Source organism: Lichenostomus cassidix, chromosome Z (assembly GCF_008360975.1).
Source record: "Lichenostomus cassidix isolate B80296 chromosome Z, HeHo_3.0, whole genome shotgun sequence".
NCBI classification, from domain to species: domain Eukaryota; kingdom Metazoa; phylum Chordata; class Aves; order Passeriformes; family Meliphagidae; genus Lichenostomus; species Lichenostomus cassidix.
Genome location: NC_139511.1, coordinates 8,592,246 through 8,614,849, shown reverse-complemented (window position 1 = coordinate 8,614,849; position 22,604 = coordinate 8,592,246). Strand labels below are relative to the sequence as shown.

The 22,604-nt window shown below is 36.3% G+C and overlaps 1 protein-coding gene across 1 annotated transcript in view; it reads left to right on the top strand.

The window, feature by feature from the left end:
* The window catches only part of FER (FER tyrosine kinase), a 120,782-nt gene that overhangs the window by 8,410 nt on the left and 89,768 nt on the right, over positions 1 to 22,604 (top strand). Inside the window, exons 3-7 of the mRNA XM_085042851.1 lie at positions 939 to 1,112; positions 4,604 to 4,703; positions 18,247 to 18,430; positions 20,823 to 20,960; positions 21,814 to 21,933. Of these exons, the coding sequence (XP_084898977.1) occupies positions 939 to 1,112; positions 4,604 to 4,703; positions 18,247 to 18,430; positions 20,823 to 20,960; positions 21,814 to 21,933 (716 nt within the window). The remainder of the gene's footprint in view (positions 1 to 938; positions 1,113 to 4,603; positions 4,704 to 18,246; positions 18,431 to 20,822; positions 20,961 to 21,813; positions 21,934 to 22,604) is intronic.

Sequence of the window (22,604 nt, the reverse complement as noted above, 5' to 3'; positions counted from 1 at the left end):
AAAGGAACCCCAAAGCTAACAAACAAATTAATTTTCTAAGGTTTTGATCTAAGGTTGATTTGTGTTTTAGTAAGAATAAGCTAAGTGCCAATACAGCTCGTATACTGTGTGCCTTCAAAACCTGGTAATTCTGTGGCATGTAGCCTCTCCAAAATGTTAGATATAGCATAGCATTCATTGTCAGGGCGTTATCTTTCAGGAATCCAGTATGTGACAGCAGTCTTGAGGGTAACCAGGGCTTTTATGTGAACTGAAGTTTAATTTCACATTTGTGTCTGTGCTATCTGAAGGTGTGTATCTGCATTCAGAGCCACACCCAGCACATTCAGCATACACAGCATTGTCCTGAAACTGACAGAATGTCCAAGGAAGCTGTTAAAGCAAGTGTAGAGAAAGATGTTGGATTACAGTGACAGATGATGTTGTGTCTGTTTGTGCTTTGGTGCTGGTGGCCTAACTGATGCTGCTGTGTGGAGCAGCTGATGGAATGGCATCCTCTTAAACCACCACCACTCCAGGGCATATTGCTGCCAGGTTTTAGGCAGAGGTGAAAGTCAGCTTGGGCAGCACATCTGTGGGGGAGGAAGTGGAGAACAAAGTATGAGGGAACATAGTTGTCCAGGGTGTTGGGGCTGTATTTAAAAAAAAAAAAAAAAAAGGCTGCAGTGCTTTCTGTGGTGCTCAGAAATGCTAGGATAATGCTGAAGGATAAACATACAATATTGCATTTTTGTCACTAGTGCTTTTTGATGATTTTATGAGTAAGATTGAGGCATGATTTTGCTGTTGCAGGAGGATCTCAAATGCATTTGGGTAAGTTTAAAATTAGTTCTTCTGCTGAATATTTTTAGAGTGATGCACCTTTTCCCCCTATTAATTGTTTGGCTATTTGTGAGCTGAAATAAATAAATGCTTTTTTGTTCTGACTTTTTTTACAGTCTTGGTTGCTCGTGGTACAGCAAACAGAACAGCTGAGCAAAATAATGAAGACACATGCAGAGGATCTTAATTCTGGGCCCTTGCATAGGCTTACAATGATGATCAAAGATAAGCAGCAAGTTAAGAAGAGTTTTGTAGGTGTTCATCAACAAATTGAAGCAGAGATGTACAAGGTATTTTGTTCATTTGTGCTTGATAAATTGATTTTAATTCTATATGTTTAAAAATAATAAATTGAGAGTGGATTTTTTTTTACTCACTCTGTTTTTGTTCATCCTGTGGTAAAAGCATAGTGTGTGATGTGTAGAATGCCTAGTTTAAATTTAAATAATTTTTTACACAGTTTTTCTCTCCTGCTAGCTGATAAGGCAAAGATAGAAAACTTTCTTTTATATGAATTTCTGTGGATAGATGGCACTGGAAATTTTCTTCTTACAGTAGAGGACAATTCATGTGTGACATTTTGCTCTTCCATCTCTCTTCATATTCTCATTCCACTCTAGACATTCCGGGGACCAGGGCACTGTAAATGTTTGTTAATGAGTGCTCTTGGCAGTCCAGAGTGTTTTGGGTGGGGACAGGATTTTAGTCCCTATTCCAGAATATAAATCACGTGTATAACAAACATTGAGACTGTAGGTGAAACTTTTCGGAGTGTTTTCTCATGGCATGTCGGTTGTCCTGCATGTGTTGAAAGTGCTGTATCTGGTCAGTAAAGCTGACAGAAATCACAGCTTCATTCAGTTGCTTTGGGGAAAATTTAGCTACAAATGTCAAAAATCAGAGAGATAGTCGGAAAGGTCTACTGAGAGAAGGAAAAGCACTGTTTCTTCTTTCTTCCAGCAGAGAATTTGGGATTTGGAGTAGTATAATTAAAATGTAACATCTGAGTAAAGCAGTAACACTGTCACAGACTGATGAGTAAAGGTTCTTGGGCCATTTATGAGAAAAACTTGGAGCTATTCTCTGTTTAAACTAAAAATATTTTAAGTTATATACATTGGCTCTAATAAGATTGCTTCCACAATAACCTAGAATCTTGGCAACTTTCCCCAGTAGTGACTATGGGGACTATATCTTTTTTGATGCACAGTGAGTAGGCTGTCATTATCTGATAAAATTTCCAAGCCAAATAATCACTCACTGCTACTTATGGATTGTTGCATCTCAAAAATGCCAGGATGGAAGAAGAGGAAGAACTAATAGCATGTGTTAGAAATAATAGAAGTTACAGAGAATTTCAGAAAGAGAAAAAGAAAAATAAGAAGCAGAGGCTGAATGGAGTAAGATGGCTGGAAACTCAGGGATACTTTGAAAATAGACTATGCAAAATGTTTTCTCTCAATAGGTCAAACCCTAATAAAATCTCTAATAAAAATGTCTTTTAAAATAAGACTTTTCCAAAAAAGCATAATGCATATTGAACACTCACCAAATGATTATTACAAACCATATCAACTTTATTTAATTGCGGGCTGCATAGCCATGAAAATATTTTGCATCCTGCCGAATAAGCTGGCATTGTTCTTTGGTTTGAGGGTTTTTGGGTTTGTTTTTTGTTTTTTCCCCTTCCTGATTTTGCAAAGAAACATTTGCATAGTGTTCTCCCATTGTTAGCTGACACTGTTTGTTTGAGCTTTTTTGTACCTGGAGCACTTTGAGAACAATTCCCTGAAATACAAAATACTTCTCATGTTTTGTGGTACTATTTCTGCTTTTACTATGCACAGAGGTAAAATGCTGATTGTATCCCAGGACAGTATCCAAAGTTTTGGAACCTCAATGTCTGTGCAGTTCCTATTTTTAGGATATGCTGGCATAAAAGTGTGTTTAGGTGAAATACATATGTGTCATCCTTTATTATTCTAGAGACCTCTACAGTGAGGACACTTTTGGAGAAAATTCTTAAGGACAATGAAATAACATGGCTTTTGCACAAACCTAATAGGACTTGTATCTCGTAGATTTATTCCTGTTTCCATTAAGATGTTAAATAGTTTCTCCATGAAATTGAGGGGAAAAGATAGAGTATTGTGCTAATTCGGTAGGCAAGACCATTTGAAATAAAAACTGAGTTTAAAGTAATCTTTGACCATCGTAGTTCCTTAAGTGTTCTTTGAGAAAAAACATGCTCTTGGTGTTGGTTTTATCTGTTGGAAGAACACAATCCAACAATCAGTAAAATATATACTGTAATTATTACAAGGGTTTCATAATGCTACTGGACTCTCTTTTATTTTTCAGTTTTCTGTAAGAGAAGCAATTTGTGTTATTTATATCTTATTTGTGATCACTACTCCATAATTATGTATTTTTCTTAATTTCTCACGATGTCTTTATAATACATTTTTCATAAAGTTATTTTTCTTACATCACCTCTATTAGTGTATAATAACAAGAGTTGTGAGCATAATTTGCAGTGTTTAGTTTAGAAATGTGAGATGAGTATATGTGATTGCTGTGGAGAAAAGGTTTTAAATTAAATTTTGCACAATTGGCCCAAAAATAGAAGCTGTAGACAGCAATTTGTTGGATCTTTAAGGAATTTCATTAAGATTTCAGATATTCTGGAGGGTAAAAGTAATGTTATTTGGGCCTTGTCTCATGGAAAAAAGGGAAAATTGTAAATTTCAGCTTTCTTCATGCCAGCTTCAAGAGGAACATTTTTTCAATAGAATGGACTTCTTTTTCTGCGTATTCACTGAGGGGAGCACTTCTGTTAAAACAACAAGTTTTTATTCCATTATTTTCCAATGGAAGTCTATTTTTCTGTTTGGTTTTTTGGTTTGTTGTTGTTTTGGTTTGGTTTGGTTTTTGTTGAGTTTTTTTAACTTTTTGGGGTTTTGTCAGGTCATTTTTACTTTTCTTTACAATATATGCCAGCTTTTTTTGGTGTTGTGATGACTGGTTTGGTACTGGATTTTGTTTGCAAGTTCATGATTTGGGAACATTTCTGAACAATGCACTAACTTTGCACAAAGTAAATAAGTGCTGGCAGTAGAAAAGACAACTTTATTTTAATTTTTTGAGTAAAAATGTAATGTTCAATGCTCTGTTTCCTGGTAGAGGTTTTTAGTTTGGTTGCTTGCTTCTGTAGTTGGGTTTTTGTTTGTGGGTTTTTTTTTTTTCTTTTGGTTGGTTTAGGTTATGTCTTTTAGGGTTTTAAGCATTACAATTGATAAATTGTTTCATGCCAAGTTGCTGTTCCTTAGTCATTTGTGTGAAGTGTAACATCTAAAAATTCTGCCTTTTTTTTTAGGAGCTAAAGAAATTCCTTCCTGTGCACAGGGTATTTTAAACTAGTATGATTTGTTAAGCATCTTTTTGATGGTTTTTTTTTCTTTGTAATTAAAATGGAATATTCTTGATGATTAGCTGGATTTCCTAAATATATTTTTAATTACGTTGATGTGAATGGGGATCTGTGTCTTAGGCCTCTTATTTAATTCCATGCATTTATTAATTTTGATTTTGCACCATGTAATTTGCACTATGTAATTGCTCCATGTAATATCCTATAAAGTTTGTCTCAAGCCAATGGAAAGTGTAGCATCCTTATTTTGTACAATAAATTCTGTCAATTCTCTTTCACTAATGCTATGATTTTTGTAATGTGTTGAGAATAAGTATTTTTAATGCTTTTTATATTTCTCTGTTCTTAAAGGTCACAAAGACAGAACTAGAGAAACTAAAATCTAGCTACAGGCAACTAATAAAAGAAGTAAATTCTGCCAAAGAAAAGTATAAAGAAGCTGTGGCTAAAGGTATGATTGACGTAGTTTGTTTATTTATTTGTGCCTTTTTCAAACCTGCTAAAACTCTTACAATGAACCAAGGTAATTTTTTTATTTTGAGCAGCTAGATTACCATGTAAAAGCTTATTTAGTGTCTTCAGTAAGACAGGCTGATTGTCATCATCTATGCTTGGTATAATTTTTTTTTTAATCAATAAAATATAAATGGTGATTCTTGTAAGTTCTTGTACTATTCCTTCAGGGGACATTTTTGTAATCTAAAATTGCTCAGGTAGACTACTTGCCTGTGAACTAATGTGAACTATTATTGTTGGTACAGTGGCATCATCATCAGCTCCTGTCAGTGTAAAACATCAAACTTTTGTCAGCCTCATCTAAAAGAGGAAAATAAGTCATTTGCACACTGAGTTTTTTCTTTGGGGAATGATGTGTTCAATCTGCATGGATTTTGATTCCTGTTGAATTGTGCTTGAATGATGAGATAAAAGAGAGCCTTTGTGCTATTTTGTATTGAAATATCTTGTTAATAGTTGTTCTTATGTGTCCTTCTAAGATTTTCTTTTCTTCCTTTAGTGAAAATTGACTGAATGGCAATATGTATGTGTAGTTTCAAGATCCATCTTAAGGTTTTGTATGACAGTCTAAACAACAGCTGATGTTCTGGGTTCTGTTGTAGTGTAATTATAAGAGCTCTCAGTGAGAAGAGAAAGATTGTTTCTTTCCAGATTTCTCTAAAATTTGGACAGAACAGCAGGGGATGGGAAGTTATACTTAGTACTGTTTAACTTTAACTGGTTTTTTTCCTTTTACTGAAGTTCATGATCACTTAAAAATAAAAATGTGTGACTCAGATTTTCATTTCATTTCATCCAGTTCCATGTTTTCTTTATGTAACTTAATTTGGTTACGTGGTTTATCATCAAGTAACTAGTTAAGTTTGGAATATGTAGTATGTAACAAGGGAAATAAAATAGGGTGCTCTGATCCTATTAGCGTGGAAAACACATAATCACTGAATGGTTATATGCAGGTGCCTTTATTCAAGCTCGGGAAGCCAGGGTGTAACATCTACCCAAATCTGACTTCAGCATGGGTTTGAAGTGAATACAGTTTTATACCTTCCCTTAGAGAACAGTGATGTAATCATATGTTAATTATCGACTTATCATTGTTCCATTGTTTCCCCCCAAGCATGTCTTTAAGCCCCCCTTCTCCCACAGTATTTCTGATTTATTTCACAGGTGCTAATCTGCATGATTTCACTAAAACAATCCCGATTCTCTAAGCAATCTCCGTGATCATGTCGCTGCGCCCCGTACATGTAGTGCCTACCTATCCCGTTCCTAAAGCCTATTTTTAACTAACATTTTAACCCAATGTTAACAATCCTAGTATGTTATTTTAAGCCTGTTCTATCCTGTCTTCCTGTTACCAGTCTGGTCATTCTCTGTTCCTGAAGCACCAAACTTTCTCACTGGAATAAAAGAGTGTTTTGGCTGTCAGCAGCTGTGATGTTTTGATGTGGTTTTGATTAACTGAATTAATGTTTCTTTAGATAGGCAGCAAACATAAATTGTTTTTAAGACTCTTATCTGCTGTGGTTTTCTTTGACCTTCTCTTTCAGGCTTTTATATGTTTGTCTTATTATAATTAGTACTTAATTTTGCTTCCACTAAAATCTTGGTGTATATCTGTTTTGACAAACACTGATGCCCATAAAAATGCTACATGTTTTTCTCCCAAAAGTTGCAGAATTGCTGCATCCCAGACCCTGTTCCTGTTTACAAATACTTGTTCAGTTGATGAGCTCCTACAGTTGGTTATTGGCTGCAGGTCAGCTGAGTTGCTTGTATTTTTTAAAGTCATGATATTTCTGAGCTTTTAAGTTGTCAAACTGGTTCACTGGTGAAGAGAAATGTTAGCAAAGTCTTAAAATTATAATGTTTCTTTATTCCAGGCTGTTCTTTATTCAGAAAGCAACACTTATTCAAATTATGTGAGGTTAAGATATATTATTTTTGTTAATGTACCAACTGGTTGAGTTTTTCAGGATTTCAAGAATTACTGAAAACAAGGGAAGAAACAGTGCTTACCCCAAGAGTGGGAGAGCATAACCAAGTATTGAAAATAAGCTGCAAACCATTTTGTTTAACAAAAAAAGTTGAAAGTCTTTTAACACTAGCTCTTGCAAGTGATGTGTTAAAATAGCCTGTCCAGGTTCATTTCTGTAAAATGTTGTTTAAAACACAGTCTGTTCCTCTGCAAATCAAGTCTGTAAGACTGGCCTTGCCTCTCTGGAGCTGAAGGGGACAGCTACCCCTTAGTGGGTACAATTTTAGCTTTACCCTGGAGGTTACCTATAAGCTCATGCAGCACCGTTACAAGCTAGTACCCAGGAAATGAATGAAAATCACACAAAGTAATGTCTGACAAATGTCTGTGTTTGCAAGAGTGGTGATTTTGAAATACAGTGACATTTTTTTCTTTGTTGTTTTGGAATAGCAAAACCACTTTCTGGTGATATAATAGGTTTATTAGAGCTGCTAGTGAAAGGTACAACTGGTTCTTCAGCTTGTGAAGAGAATTGCTCCCCAGTTTTCTGGTTGAATTGTTAAAAGTGATATTAGATTCTGGGCTAAACACATACAGTAGAGGTTATTAACTGATAGGGGTAAAGGCTGGCAAAATTCATACAGTGGAAAGTGATACTATAATTTTCTGGAATCAGGAAGTATTCTCAGGTAAACTTGAATTTCTGTGTGTTCTACTTTGCACTCTGCAAGTGGGCAGCCACTTTGAATCAGTGACACCCTAATGCAGGGTTACAGATGTTTTCATTTTTTGCTGAAAACACTAGGAGGACCCAGGACTGGAGGAAGGTGAAAGTGTCTGAGATTGAAGCTGTTTTGGGGAACCCTCTGCTTGAACAGCTTCTACTTGTGCAGCAAGCGAAGCAGTGGGGCAATTGCTCTGCAGAGGGAGCATCACTGAGCCTTGGCTGCCACTTCAGCCTTAGGCTGGGTTGTACTGCTTTGTTATGGCCACCAGTGTCTGCCTGATGGCTCGCTCAGAAGTCACTGATTTATCTTGTTTGTCCTAGCCCTTACCCCAGTAAGTCATGCATAGCTTCTCCTTTCTGGACCTGTGATTACCATGGGAATCACAAATGTGGTCTTGTTGGTTTTTCTTGGACATGGAGACTCCAGGTGTCAGGCAGTCTGGTTCATGTTGGACATTTGCATGATAGTTTTCTGGGGTTTTTTTTGGCTTTTTTTTCCCCTGCAGTCATTCATTCGTATGTTTTTTTAATGCGTGGTAAGAGAAAACAGGCTGAGAGGGGTTGAAGTCAGCAAGCTGAACTAGTCCAGTGCCTCTTTAATGAGGCATACTTCAGTTTTTGGGACTCTATAGACTGATTGAATGCTATAGTCTGTTCTGGACTGGAAAGCTTTGTTAAAAAAAAAACCCACAAAGTATGTACTGGGAATGCAGAGTATGTTCCTTTGCAGAACTGGGGCATTGGAGTCATAGGGCATGCATGGGTCTTTGGAGCAAAATATAAGACAAAATTGTCTTATATTATTTTTCTATAATGAAATGGATGGCCCTGTGAAATGTTTTGGATGTGTGATACTGAGAAAAAACAGTGTAAACATCTTACAACAGCAGTCCAAAATAACAGTCTCAGGGTGTATACAAGTCTGAGTTTACAGTGCTGTGGTAATCAGTGATGCTGAGTAACAAGGTGATTAGAATGTGGCGTGTTGATGTTGCTGCTGCATAACAATACATCAAGCCAAAATTTGTGCCAGATGGAAAAGGCATTGTTTCCCTAAAGAAGTCATAAATCTTCTGAAATAATTTAATGAATAATGTGTTAAGAATACAAAATGGAGACTGTAGGACAACTGTAAGTATGAAGTGAGATATTTCATTACATTTTGAATCTCATTTGGTTCGACCAGTAACTGCTTCCACTTAAGTTTGCTGTTTGCATAATTTTTGTTTCTGCAGGATTGTGCATCTCTGTTAAGTATAGTTCCATCTGTTTGGGTGGGTTTCAAATGTTTAAATCCTTTAATTTTTTGATTAAGCACTACTTACTGCTATTTAAATAAGAAAAGAACGATTACATGAAACAATAATTATACTCATGTCATTACATGTTTTTAAAAAAAGTTGAAATGCAATAATATAATTTAGCATCTATTTTTGTGGCAGATTTTGGTGTTAGGTGTTGAAGTATGAAACAGTTGCTCATATATCAGTAAATAGTGCAAGTTGGAACAGAGCCAGCGTAGCTTTGGGAGGTTTTTACTGAATTTTAATACAAAATACTATTTAGAAAAAATTACAGGTTTTGCGTAAATACATTAATTACAGGTGTTTAATGTATTCTTATTCCTAGTTCATTAATGATTGAATGTAGAAGCTATGTTGCGGCATTCGTATGTGACATAATGGATCTGAAATAAATAGTAAAGGAAAAATATATTGATTCTAAGTATTTAATACCATAATTTCATTTTATGTTGCTACTGCAGCATAAAAAATATTGCACCAGATTTCTGTAGGCTTGTGTTCCTTGACAACATTGTGATTTAGAGGAGCCTAGAAGTATTAACTGTACACCTAGCACATTATACCACATTGCTTCTGCTGGAAGACTGTTTTCCCTGCAACTCTGGTGATTTAATACATCTGAATTGATGTGACATGTGTGGTACAGACTGAAGTTGCACAACAGCATAAGCTTACATCTATGATAAGGGAGCTGTTAAAAAAGCTTTCATTGAATCAAATTATTGTCCTACTATTCTTTGTAATAGCCGAGTGGTCAGAAAATACTTACTAGGTGGCTGGTGCATTCATTCTGAGATGCCTGTAAAATTGTTATTTTACAGCTACGTTTCCTGGTGGCTTGTGTTGCCTGTAGTTGTTGCTGCAGTGAGGTAAACTCCTAGTAGGATGATTTTTAAGCTTAGTTTTGACTGAAACACTCACATTGTTCAGACAAAACAAGTGGCACTGGCTGAACTGGTGTGTCATATTCACAGAGGTCAGCAGACTGCTTATATTTAAAATTAATCCTCTGCTGTAAGTGTTTCAACATGTATGTATTGCCAGTGCTTGCTTGGAAGGGGAAGGGTTGTTTCTTCTCTGTAAAATAAGGCTTCTAGGGCAGGAAACTCCAGCAATTGCAAGGAGATTGTGGTGACATCTTGTGGAGTGTGGGACCAGCTTGGGCATATTGTTTCCTCTTAGCATAGACACACAGCCCCGGGGTGTGCTCTCCTCAGTCCTCACAGACCAGCAGGCACAGGACTGAGAGAATTGGCTAGAGGTGCTTAATAGCTCAAACATCTGACAGCAGCTCAAAAGACAGAACATTAGTTTTTGCCATTTTTATGCCATGTTATTTACATAAGATAAGGCGGAGAGCTTTGGTGAACTAATATTTAACTCAGAAGTTTAGATCTGGTATTCTGTAAATTTGTTTTTTTTTAATATACGCAGATAGTTTTGGGGTTTTTTTTCCATTAGAAAAGTAATTGTTATTTGTAATTTATTATTAATTTATTATTATAATTACACTTGCAAAACATAAAGGGGAAAAGACCTTAGAGATTGAACGTGGAGATCCTATCTTGTTTCTGTCTATTGTTGTGATTTTGGTCTTGTAAAACCTGTGTTAATTAAGAGCACTGTGTTTGCACCTCTTGATTTGCAGAGTGATGATAAGGCTAGTCACCCGCTAAATTTCTGAGTGTGCTTCTACAGAAAAAACTAACAGTCAAAGATATCCTAGTTCAGTGGCAGCAGTTTGCATAAAAACTACTCTCTAGATAGGAATTAGAAAGGTTTGGACACAAGTCTGGCATTATAGTATGAAATACAGAATTTAAGGAGATAACTTGTGTCAGGAAGTTCCCGAAATCAGTTAAATGGGTATGATAGCATAATTAATTACAGACCAAGTTCTACAACCTATGTCTTTCCTATTGAGTGATGAAAACCTGGGAAATGGAGCAAACTATGAGGAAATAGAACTGAAGAAGTTGAAACGTTGCTTCCAAAAACAGGGTGCAACCATTTTTTCTCAAGAATTCACTGTAAGTTGTGTAACATACTCTTCAGTATTGGGAATCAATTAACATGAATATACATTGTTACATTGGCTTGATATGAAAAGTAGTCCTTTTTTCTCATCATATCTAGGCTTTTAAATTATTTGCTGTAATTTAAGTGCTTAGTCCTTACTAAAATTCAGTTGAGATAAAGACCGTGTTGCAGCCCCAATAGTATTTTCTCCAGTTTCAGTCTGTGGAGCAGTTGTGTCAACCTCTATGATTCTCTGATATAAAAATACTTAATTGTTTAAAAAAAAATGTTGCTAGGAGAAGAGCTGTTTGAATCCATGGCTATCTCATTCATAAATATAAAGAATGTGTTCAGTACCATAATGTAAGCAAATAATATAATAGAGTGTTCTTTTCCAGGGACAATTAAATAATGCTCTGTGAAAAGGTGTGTCTCCAAAGTTGAAATAAGTAAGGAAGTGACTATACTGGAGTTATTGATGAACAAATGTAAAGACAGCAAAATGTTTAGAAATTATTTCTGTTGTTGAAAATGCTGAAAAAATATGGATGTAAAGATAATCGCAGTTCTGGAAAATTATTTGAAAAGCTGCAATCATAAACAATGGGAAATGTGTAGTAGATCACTATATGCATTGACAGCTTTATAGTTTAGTACTGGTATTTACAAAAATAAAAGTTTCTAAATCAAACGGAAAAGTTTTTTCTGTCTCAAAAATAATTTTATGCCCAAGATTTGCGTATTTACTCAGGGGAGGGCTGTTGCTTCCTTAAAAAAAAAACAAAACAAAACAAAAAAAACCCCAGGCAAAATCTCTGATTCTCCCCTCTTTTTCCGTGTTAAAATTTTCTGAAATCAAAAGGTTTTTTTTAAATGGAAGGAAATACTGAGATACTTGAAGCCAAGCTCCTTAGCTTTCTGTGGGATCTTGCCTGTTCCCTCTTTAATCCTAACCCTTAAGGTCACTCCTTCTGTGTTGCTTTTCATCCATCCTGACACAGAACTCCAAGCACTCCAGCTGCTCCCTCTTGCAAAGGACAACTCCCTCTCCTGGACTTCTTGGGCTGCTCTCCCCCAGGAAGTCTGAACTCTCCATTGCATAGTTCCAGCCCTGGCCCCATGATCGCACAATGTCCTGGCCCTACAACTGCACGCAAGACACCCAACTCACCATGTTTGGGTACCACACTGCATGTAGTAATACACAGGCATGTCATGCCAGCATGTTGAGGTCCTGGAGAGTATTTGGGGGGCTATTCTCACATTGGTGCCTTGTCAGAACCTTCTTGCCCACCTGCACCTGCTGGAGGTGACCCCATCCAAGCCCATTTTGTTGTCTTTGTGGTCCCTTCCCATCTCACCATGCCCTTTCCTTGGCAGTCTCTCCTCCACTGCCCCCTCAGGACTGCCAGTCACCCTCTCCGTCCTGTGTAGTTGCTAGTTTAAAGCCCTCCTAATGAGGTAAGTCATCTTTCTGGCAAAAATACTTTTACTCTTCTTAGGAAGGTGCTTCCTATCTTTCAAGCAGATGGTGGTCTGTAGAAAGGGTCCCATAGTTGTAGAATCCAGACCCCTGTGGCCAGCACTGGTTCCAAAGCTACTTTATCAGCCTGTATTGTCAGCCCTCCCTGCACCCTTTCCCTTCACTGGCAGAATTTTGGGGGACACAACCTGGTCCCTCATGCTTTTTAGAGCTCTGTTGTCACTTCTGGTGCTGCCCAGGTTTCTCGTGGCAGTGTTATTGGTGCCCACATTTCCTAGGACATTGCCTCTGCTGTTTTTCCCTATGCTTGCCTATACCCAGGAATTCGAATGGATTTACTTTTTGCAGTCCCTGAACTACAAGAGACAGTTCTGTGAGTTCCTGGCGTGTATTTTAGTCCTCGGTTTCTCTGGTATTGGTAGTCATAGTTTTCTTTATGTATAAAGACTTTCTTCCTTCTTGTTACTTGTGTGGATTTTCAGCTGGTCCTTTCATTTTATTTTTCTATTTCCACAGTTCTTCCATATTTAAAATTTCTCACTGTGTTTCTATTGGGGGGATGTTACGATATATTGTTGCATCAGATGTGTCACTGTGGCTCCTTTTGAAACTGAATTAAATTAATTGTCAAAAACTGGGCTTGTGTAATATTGTGTCAGATCAATACCTGAACAGGACTTACCTAAAACAGAGGCTAGACAGTTAGAAGAATAAAAAGCAGTTGGATGTGTTGAAGGTACATTCAGGTACATTCAAGGTACATTCAGGGTACATTCAGGGTGGACAAAGCCTACTCGAGAGGCTACACCCAAAATGGACACTAAATCACAAGGTTTTCATGCTTTGTAAGTTCTGTTCATTAACGTATCAAGCCTCAATCCTCCAATTATAACTTCAGGTGATACTGTCAATTACTCCAGGTTTGCTCCCTCCAGTTCACTGTTGTTTGCATATCTTGGAGCTCTGAGGCAGCGAAGTGTCCTTGGATTTCCAACTCAGAGGAATTTTTTAATCTAAAATATGGTAGGAACAGAAGTTTTAGCACTCTATATGGGGTCCAGAGCCACACACTAAAACTACAGATACACAAGAAATGCAGAAGCTAAAATCCTAGGCATCATATAGGTATTATCTTCATTGGTTTAACTTCACAGGATGGCATTCGCTGTGCACTGAAGCCAAAGGTCACATTTCAATACCAGGAGCTGTAAATCTAGAAATTTAGTTGGTCTGTTGTGAGCTAAGCCTTTATAATCATCTCTGTTGTCTCTTTTTTGAACACTTTGTCCTCAGTTTTTAATGGCTGAAGGTCTAGCTAGGAAGAGTTGTAAGAGAGTAAAAACCTGAGCTTCTTGACAGGATTATTTATTTTAAAGCCAAAATATGTGTGAAAATGTTCTCAGTTTGCAGTATTTGTTTTCTTAAGGTCAGTTTCTTTGAGGCATTTGCACTGCACATTGATTCTGATTTAAAAGAAGATTAAGTGAACATTATGAACTGAAATTTTACTGTTAGTTGTCCCATCCGGTATTTTTTCTTCCATTCTAGGTGATTGTTAGGCCACAAGAGTAATACTTATGATTGCCATAACTTTGGATTAGCAAATCTGCCTTTTAATTGAAAATAGCCAAAAACATTCTTTTCCTGGATGGCTGTGTTGTACTGTATGTAGTGCAATCTTAGATGTGTTTCTATTAGAAATTGAAATATTAGACTCCAGAAGGATTGAAAAAGAATGCCAGGCTTTTCTTTGTAAATGTAAAACCTCTATAATTGAATTTTGCAAGCTTCACAGTACAGTTTATGGTGTGACATATTGTATACACAGTCAGTTTCTATTAACATTAAACAGTTTTGTCAACAGCTGATGGCAGTAGAATTCCAATTAGATCTATTTATGAAATTCATTATACAGATAAAGAAAATTGGATGTTTTCATCTGTGCTAATTGACATGTAGAGCTACTGTGTACTCTGCCTTACTGCATTTTGTTACTTTAAAAAATAAATTACAATATGGAAATAATACTGTAACTCTGTTCCCTGAATTAAATATAGGTCCAAGGCTCTATTTTAAAGTTGAGTGAATATGATGATTTGGTTTGTGTCGCAATTAGTTGAGGTGTTCTGCTGAGGAATAATGTACATCAAAGGTATTAAGTCCTTAAAACATATGGGAAAATTGGATAGTTTAGCTTTTAATGAGGTTTCTGAAAGAGATACAGTATTATTAAATTGCTAATTATGTGGATTTGATAATTTTAGTGTAAATTTTCAGTTTAGTTTAACAGTTAAAGGTGGTTTGTTGCACTACACGTCAGAAGCCTGTACTGGTGGTACATGGTTGGATTTCATGTGCTGATATTTTAAAAGCTGAAAACTGATAAGGGATGTATTTTAAACTCATGCATGGACAACTCGTAGGTTGTCTCCTATGAATTACGACATGTGGAGATAATTTTGGGTTATTTAATCTGAGGTGTGCTTGAGTAGGAATAGCCAAACACAGAATAAACCCTAGAAGCAATGCTGAATTTTTGCCTCTGCCAACACCTTGCCTGACTCTTCTGGCTTCCCTGGACAGTGTCTCCCAATAAAGTGGCAAGCAAAACTCGGTGCTTTTAGCCTTGGCTTCCAACTGTCTTGTCTTCTCCTTTTTCATCCAGTCTTTATCCTGTAACTGCTGTGTGAGCTGTTCACTTCCAAACCCTCTTCGGTCACCTTTCATTATTTCCCCATGTTCCACATGCCTCTCCTTCTCCAGAAAGACTTTACAGTGTGTATGTTTTACTCTGGAGGTAACCAGGTTGGCTCTGTAGCCTACTGCATTTAGAAAAAAGTCTGTATGATACTTCTGTATGGTATTCTGAAATTTGCTGAGGTGTTCTACTTCAGGAATAATATATATGGAGGAGGAATTTAGTCCTTAAGGCAGATGCAAAAATGGGATTTTACACCATCCCATTACGTTGTTACGCTGGTGTCAGACGTGCATTTGGGGCTATTTAACATCTGGGATGTTATTCTGATGTGTTGGATTATTTTTTTTTTTGTACCCTTATAAATGGTCTACATTTCATTGAGAAATAAATAGCATGTATTTTTTTGGCTTTCTTTTGGTGGGTTTTTTTTTGTGTGTGTGGGGGGGGTTTGTTTGTTTGTTTGTTTTGGGAAAATGAAAAAAATTAGTCTCCTCATGAAACATGAGTTTAGATGCTTGGCCAATGACAAAACCTGCTGTGTCTGGCGAAAGTTTAAGATAGACTTGTGAATGTTATCTCTCCAAAACAGTTCTACAGAAATTTTCAAAATGGATTGTTTCGTTCATACCTACATGGAAAATTCTTCTCCGGTGACAGCTCTGGAGATGTGTTCTGACTTTGTCGTACAGAGTTACTCAGAGAATTGTAGTGTAAGAAGTCTGTACCTTCCATGTACAAAATCAGGTCAGCAGCTAGATTGTTTTCAATTAAAAGAAAGACATAATATCCTTTTAAAGTGATTTTTATTAATCCATGTTTGAAATGTAGCTGAAAGTGGCAAGGCAGCAAGTGTCTAGAGAGCCATACAAGAGTACAGACTGATAGAAATGTGCTCCAGCTTCATGGTAATTTGTTACCTAGGGAGTTCCTGAGTCAGAAGTGCCGTCCTAGTTTTTAGTAGCTCTTCAGGATTTTTTTTTCATACACTTGTCCATTCACTGTTGAACCACATAAGTTTTTCATGCTTACGATAACTTTTACGAAGAGAATACATAGGTTAGCTGCATACTCCTTGAAGAAAGTCTTTGTTTTTACTGTTTCCATATAATGCTGTACAGTTTTTACATTGAAAGAGATCGTGCAGGTCTGTTAACTGCATCTCTTCTTACCTTCTCCTCCTCAGACTCCTAGTGCTTCAGCACCCTTCATTGTAGTAATTCTTTCTGTATTCCTCTTGTTTCCTACCTTTCTGATGGTTAATGCCCTTCTCTAAGCCTTTGGCATGTCAAATATATCCACTTTGAGGTCAACAAATGGCATGTTTTTAAGTGGATTTAATCAATGGCATAGCAACTCTGCCTACACCTTTGCTAAATAAAATTGTGTCCAGCAGCTTCTGAACTTAACATTTCCATCAGTCTTTCTGATCTCATTTCTGTGTGCATTCAGTAAGCTTACAGCAAATTACTAACACTGAATAGTTTTTCACCTGTCTGCATCTTGCTAAACATTCACTCTGTAATTTACCATCGTGAGTTTTAATCAGTACTTTTCAAGGTTTCTTTTCCAGTTCTTCACATTTGGTTTCCCTGTTTGCTGCTTTCAGACGGCATCTTCATCTTCATCTTCATCATCTTCATCATCTCATCTTTCAGAGTCCAGCTGATTTTCCTGGAGCTCTCCATTGAATGCATACTTCCTCCTGTAAAAACTAATCCTAATATTTCAGCTAAAGCTTTCTCAAGTACCTTTGAAGTTTCAGAGCTAAGCACCATCCAGTCCTCAAAATTTGTTCTTATGTCATTTATTCTGTAACCTCTCCTTCTGAGACCTCAGAAGAAAGAGACTCATTGACTATTTCACAAAGTAGTGTTTCATCCTGGAAATCTCTGAAGGTCTGGGGTAGTGATCACAGAATGAAAAAAAATCTTTTTCTTGTACCAGCTAGTTTTATATGGTGACTGTCATTTACTTTTTCTGTCAAGCTTGCCGACTCCAGTCTATATGAAAGAGGATTTGTTACTGGTTTTCCCTCAACTTTTTTTTAGTGTGCCTTTAATGTGTGTCTGTGTTTTGATTTATTTGAGTTCAGAGTCCCTTGTGTATTTCTTATATGACGCAGCTCTTCAAGGTCTGCTTTCAAGCAGCTGTTCTGTCACTTGGCTATGAATGCTCACATTTTCTTTTTTCTCAGCTGCTTTGTGATGGTTAGTAGACATGTTTTTTATTACATAAATTATTTTAAGTTTGTAAGAAATGTAGTGATGTGAATGAGATTGCTTTAGAGGTAGTGTATGTATATCTGTGCAGGTAGTTGTGACTCTGCACTTGATATTTGCAGGTATGGGATTCATTTAAAATTGTTTTGGTTCCTGAAAAAGTAATGAGATACTTCATAAATGTCAAGAAGACAGTAAGGATGTCAGTTAATGTCCTGGTTACAGCTGAAATAGAGTTAATTTTCTTCACAGCAGCTATTACGGGGCTGTGTTTTGGGTTTGTGGTGGAAACAGTGTTGTTACCATAGCCCACATAGCTGTGCAGTTACTGTGGCAAAGAATGGAACAGGTGACCTCTTGAAGCACCTGGTAGCTCTGCAGTTCAGCCCTCATCTGGTCCTGTAAGCCTGGACTTGAAGACTTCCAATCTCAGTGGTGCAAAGCTGAGGCTGTAGAGCCAAACCTCCTGACGAGGATATCAAAATGATGGTAAAATGTTATTTTGTGAGAGAGAAGCTACCCATTTTGGACAGGAGTAATAGTGTGAGTTCAGCTACTCATATGTATACTGCATCATTGCTTTATTAGGATTATATGCAGCAAAAAGAATGTTTGAACACAAAACATAATCATTTTTAATGAATCTGATGTAGTAGGACATCTCTTTCTACTACATCTGTGAAAAATATTCACTTGCAAATAAAAGAATAGCTTTGAGATAATTATTAAATACGTGTCTGAGATTTCTTTCTTCATAGTTATATTATTTTTATACTTGTGGTTTTAATATACTTTTGGATAATGTATTCTCATGTTTCTACTCAAAAAAAGTAACTTTTTTCTTACATAGTTTATTAATTAGAAAACTTAGACATTTGGTTATACTAATTATCTGAAAATGGTAGGATTCCACTTTCCTCAGAGAAGTACCTTAAAAATTACTACAGAAAAAGGGGCAAACCTTCCATTAATCTACCAGGTGTGTGTCATCTACAGGCCTGTATACTTTTAAACCACCGTGTGCATTTTTGTTTTGTTTTCTCTTAGGGAAGGAGACAGAGAAAGCCAAAGATCGATGTGAAAAAGCCACTATGAAACTTCATATGTTGCATAACCAGTATGTGTTGGCACTGAAAGGAGCACAGTTACATCAGCACCAATATTATGATACTACACTTCCTCTGTTACTTGATTCACTACAGAAGATGCAAGAAGAAATGATTAAAGCCCTGTAAGATGTATTCTTACGTATTTCTAACTTGTACAATTTTAATGTGGGATATTCTAAGTAATTTATAGGGATATTTGAAAATAAGCAACTGTGATTAATTAACTATGTTTCAGGGGATAACAGTTGAAAAAAATCTATCCAAATGATGGAGACAGTAGTTTTGAGTGCTTACATAAGCCTACCAACAAGGCACCATCTTCTTATAAATTCATACAGAATGACTGCAGTGTTGATATCTGAGCTCATGATTTGTCCTTCAGTTGATAGACTATGGCAAGTTTGTTGCCGTAGTGGTAGTGGTTATTATGAAATTCCACCAGCAACAAATTTGGTTTAAACTGCCCAGCAATCTTGAAAGTGATTGTGGAGGAGGGCCAAACCAGATGCGTGGTTAATTACATGCGTGGGAGAATTAACAGGATTATGTAAACTTGATGTCACTTGAGGAATCCACCCTTAAAAATACAATTATCTCTTTCCTAAGAGATAATTTTTGCATCATTACAGAGTATGTGCAATGTGATGATCTCTGAGAACAGATATTGAGGACTTCCAGCCCTCCTTTCTGGTTTGTAACCACCATGCTGCCTCTTTGTCTTAGCCTGTAAGAAAGGGTGGTTACCTTTTTTTTGAGTGTTGTTCATTTAGATGTGAAACACTCTTCTTTAGCTCATTTTCTTGCCTATTCTGAAGTCATCTTGCTTTCAGTGCACTGGAAGTGAGGGAGAGCTGGGGATTCCATACTTTACATGGTGCAGGCATCATTAGCTTTCCTATGCAGTATCATATTATTTTTCTTTACTCAGTTGCTGGTGTTGAAATAAACCTTTGCATTCGTCCCTGTATAGTCCTTTTAATTTTGTATGTAAGATCACAGCAAAAGGCTACAGTTAAATGTGTGTGCGCTATTTAAGGTGATTTTTTCAGAATCATGAGAATATAATTAACTGAAGAAATTTATGATGGAACAAGAACTTGCTGAAACCACTCATCTTTGCTCTGCCTGGAGTAAAAACATTTTAAAAATATTTTTGTCACTGCATAGACAATTTTGTGAATTCTGAATGTATTGGAAAATTATTCTTCAATAATAACTTCAGTGTACATAAAAAGATGCCGATTTCAGGTGTAGAGCTTGGTATGACAACCTGTATGAAACAAAACTTCCTCAATAACCCTAATTTTGCAGGTGAATTAATATTTTAAATTGAAAACGTATTGATTAATATTGCTAATGATTTTTTTCTTTTTATTTTTAATGATCTTAATTGACACAGATTCTCTTTTTCTTAGACATGGCATTGCTGTAGTTGATGTTTAGCTATGTTTTCATCACACTCCATGAATTATTTTCTGGAATCTTTTCACGCATGATATTCTGATATTCTCAGACAGGGCAAGATTTAATGCCTTCTCTTGTCTGTTTTCTGCTCAGAACTAAAGTATTGAAAAAATCCTATCACACAATTTTTTTTTTACAGAGTAAGCATAACATGAGATCTTGTCCAGGATAAATGTATTGATACTTTTTTCTCTGCATGTTTCTCTGTGCTAGCCAAAATCCTTTAGTGTTTTTTGGCCACCATGTTTCAGATCCTGGGAAGCTAGCAAATTTTCCAGAGATAAAAATAAAATAAGAAATAATTTGAAGGTATATGATGAAGGAAAGCTAAAAGTTAAGGAGAATAGAAGGGCATTCTGAGTATGTGTCACTGGATGCTATTAAGAGTAGTGTCACAATACCACCTCTTCCTCTGCCGTTCACTCTTCACTTGGTTTTTCCCACTCTTGGAAGCAGCTAAAGGTAAGGTTGGGTGGTTTGTACTTCCTCGCAGCAACTTACTGGTTGATTTTGTTTCCTCTTGTAAATATATGCATACTTGTGATTTGTGCCTTTTTTTGTCTGAATGACAAATCATAGTGTATATGTATATTAAAAAAAGTTAGTGCAGAAAACCAGTTTTTAAAGGAAATGCACCTTTCTGTGAGTCATTTTGCCTTATGCCACAATGTATTTTGTCACGAAACATGAAAATCTTTAGGTTGTAACAAGCATGGCAGGTCCTGTGTGAACAAGAGTGTCATCAATGAACTCTATACATTCCCTTTTCTTGTAATCTCTCCAGTTTTTAGTTTAGCTATGCTGTGTGTAGGTGCACTGAAACCAATAGAAGGAGCATGGTCTTAAGAGACTCATAGCCAGCCTAAGTCTGTCAAGAAAAAGCCTCAGATGATGCATTATTTCTTTGAATAATATGTTTTCTTATTTTTCGCTTCTTAGCCAGTTGCAACAGGAGTTTGTAGAAACAGCAAACTGAAAGTTTAAAGCCTCTTCAGTGCCATCTGTGCCTTCAGTGCCATGTTATACACTAGAATTTTTTTTGTTCTCTAGAAAAGGGATCTTGGATGAGTATAGCGAGATCACCAGTCTTGTAACAGAAGAGATTGTGAACGTCCATAAAGAGATCCAGACTTCGGTGGAACAGATAGACCCTAACTCTGAGTACAACGACTTCATAGATACTCACAGGTAAACATTTTCATCTCATTTCTTCATGAGGAAATGCTGCATTAACCTGCAACGCTGCTTAAGCGTTTAGAGGAATTTGCTTCTGTTTGGTTGCTTTTTCATTGCTACTTGTAAAACTTTGTTGTAATTTGAAAACTGTTTGACTTGCACATACAGAGAGCTGGTTGAACTGTCTCTTTAGCTGGCTCTGGAAAAACAAATTTCCAGTTACAAGAGAAGAGCCATAACTTTGGTACTGGCAGCAGATTTTACATTACAGTCTAAACTCGAAGTGAGCTATTTTACTGTTTATTTGTATGCAATTTGCATTCTGGGCGAAACTTGTTCTGGTTCAAAGTCAACTCTAGGTACCTCTGTACTCTGCAGTTATTGCAGGATGAGATGTCAGAGCATGCAGATAAAGCAAGAAAGTTTTTACTTAAAAAGTAAAGTACGTTTCCCATTTATTGAACTGTTACTCTGTATTAGTATATGCAGAAATAGCCCTGAGATTTCTTGCATTATCTTTTTTTTTTTTATTATGTGTAAATTGATGGCTGTCATGTGCAGTTTTATGACAGAAGAAGGTAATAGGGGACCCATTCACATTTGTAGTCCTTGTGAACTTTGATTGTGCAGTGAACTTGATTCAAAGAATTGTAATGCATTCTAAAATGAGATTTTAGAATATGTTCTTTGTTCAAATGAAAAAGAATAATTATCCAGTTGCTATCTGTCCTTTTATTTCATATATAATTTAACAATATTCTAGTCAATAAAGTATTTCAAAACCAATGATTTGCTCTGTGATCTAATGATCTACTCAAAGATGCAATTATTATTTTGAAATGCTAACAATTATTTACTAAATTAGGTCATCTGAAGTTGTTGAACAAGAAATAGAGTTTGATACATCTTTACTAGAAGAAAATGAAAACCTTCAAGCTAATGAGATCATGTGGAATAACTTAACAGCGGAAAGTTTGCAAGTTATGTAAGTCTGTCTTTACAAATCTGTCATCATTTGGAAGTGCTGTTCAGTAGTATATCTGTGCTCACTGAGATCCTTGCATAGCTGTGTCCCTGTTTTTAATAAAGGTCCATTTTCTAAACGTAGTATTTTCAGTCTATAGACTCTCTCCCATGCTGGTTCTACTGTTCTTTGCAAAAAATCCTTCTCCTCAGTCTCTCCAAAAACCTGGCATAATTTTTAATTTATGTTCCTCTCCGTGCCAGTTAATATATAAAATTCACCAAATCTACTGTGGGTCCTCTTTGGGAACATGCTGATTCATTTTCCCAAAAGTGTTTCCACATTCACTACTGTAGGAGAAAAAAAATGAAAAATTTCAATGAAACCACTGAGTAGAATGATGTGGGCAGTGATTTAAATCACTGCATAGAAAATTTTTATGAATATATTTATTTCTCTGGTTTTATGAGTGTTTGCTTGTTTGCTTTTGTTTTCCAAAGGAGATTCTTACTCATTATTGTAACCTTTAAAATACATTAACTTTGTAACACCGCTGTAGCTGTTGTATAGCATTTTGCAGAGCTTTTAGCTATTCAGGGTGATGAACTACCTCTGTATGTGTTTTGTTAATATATTGCCTAGTTAAATATTTTCATTACTTTTACCAATTTCACCTTTAATCATTTGTTATG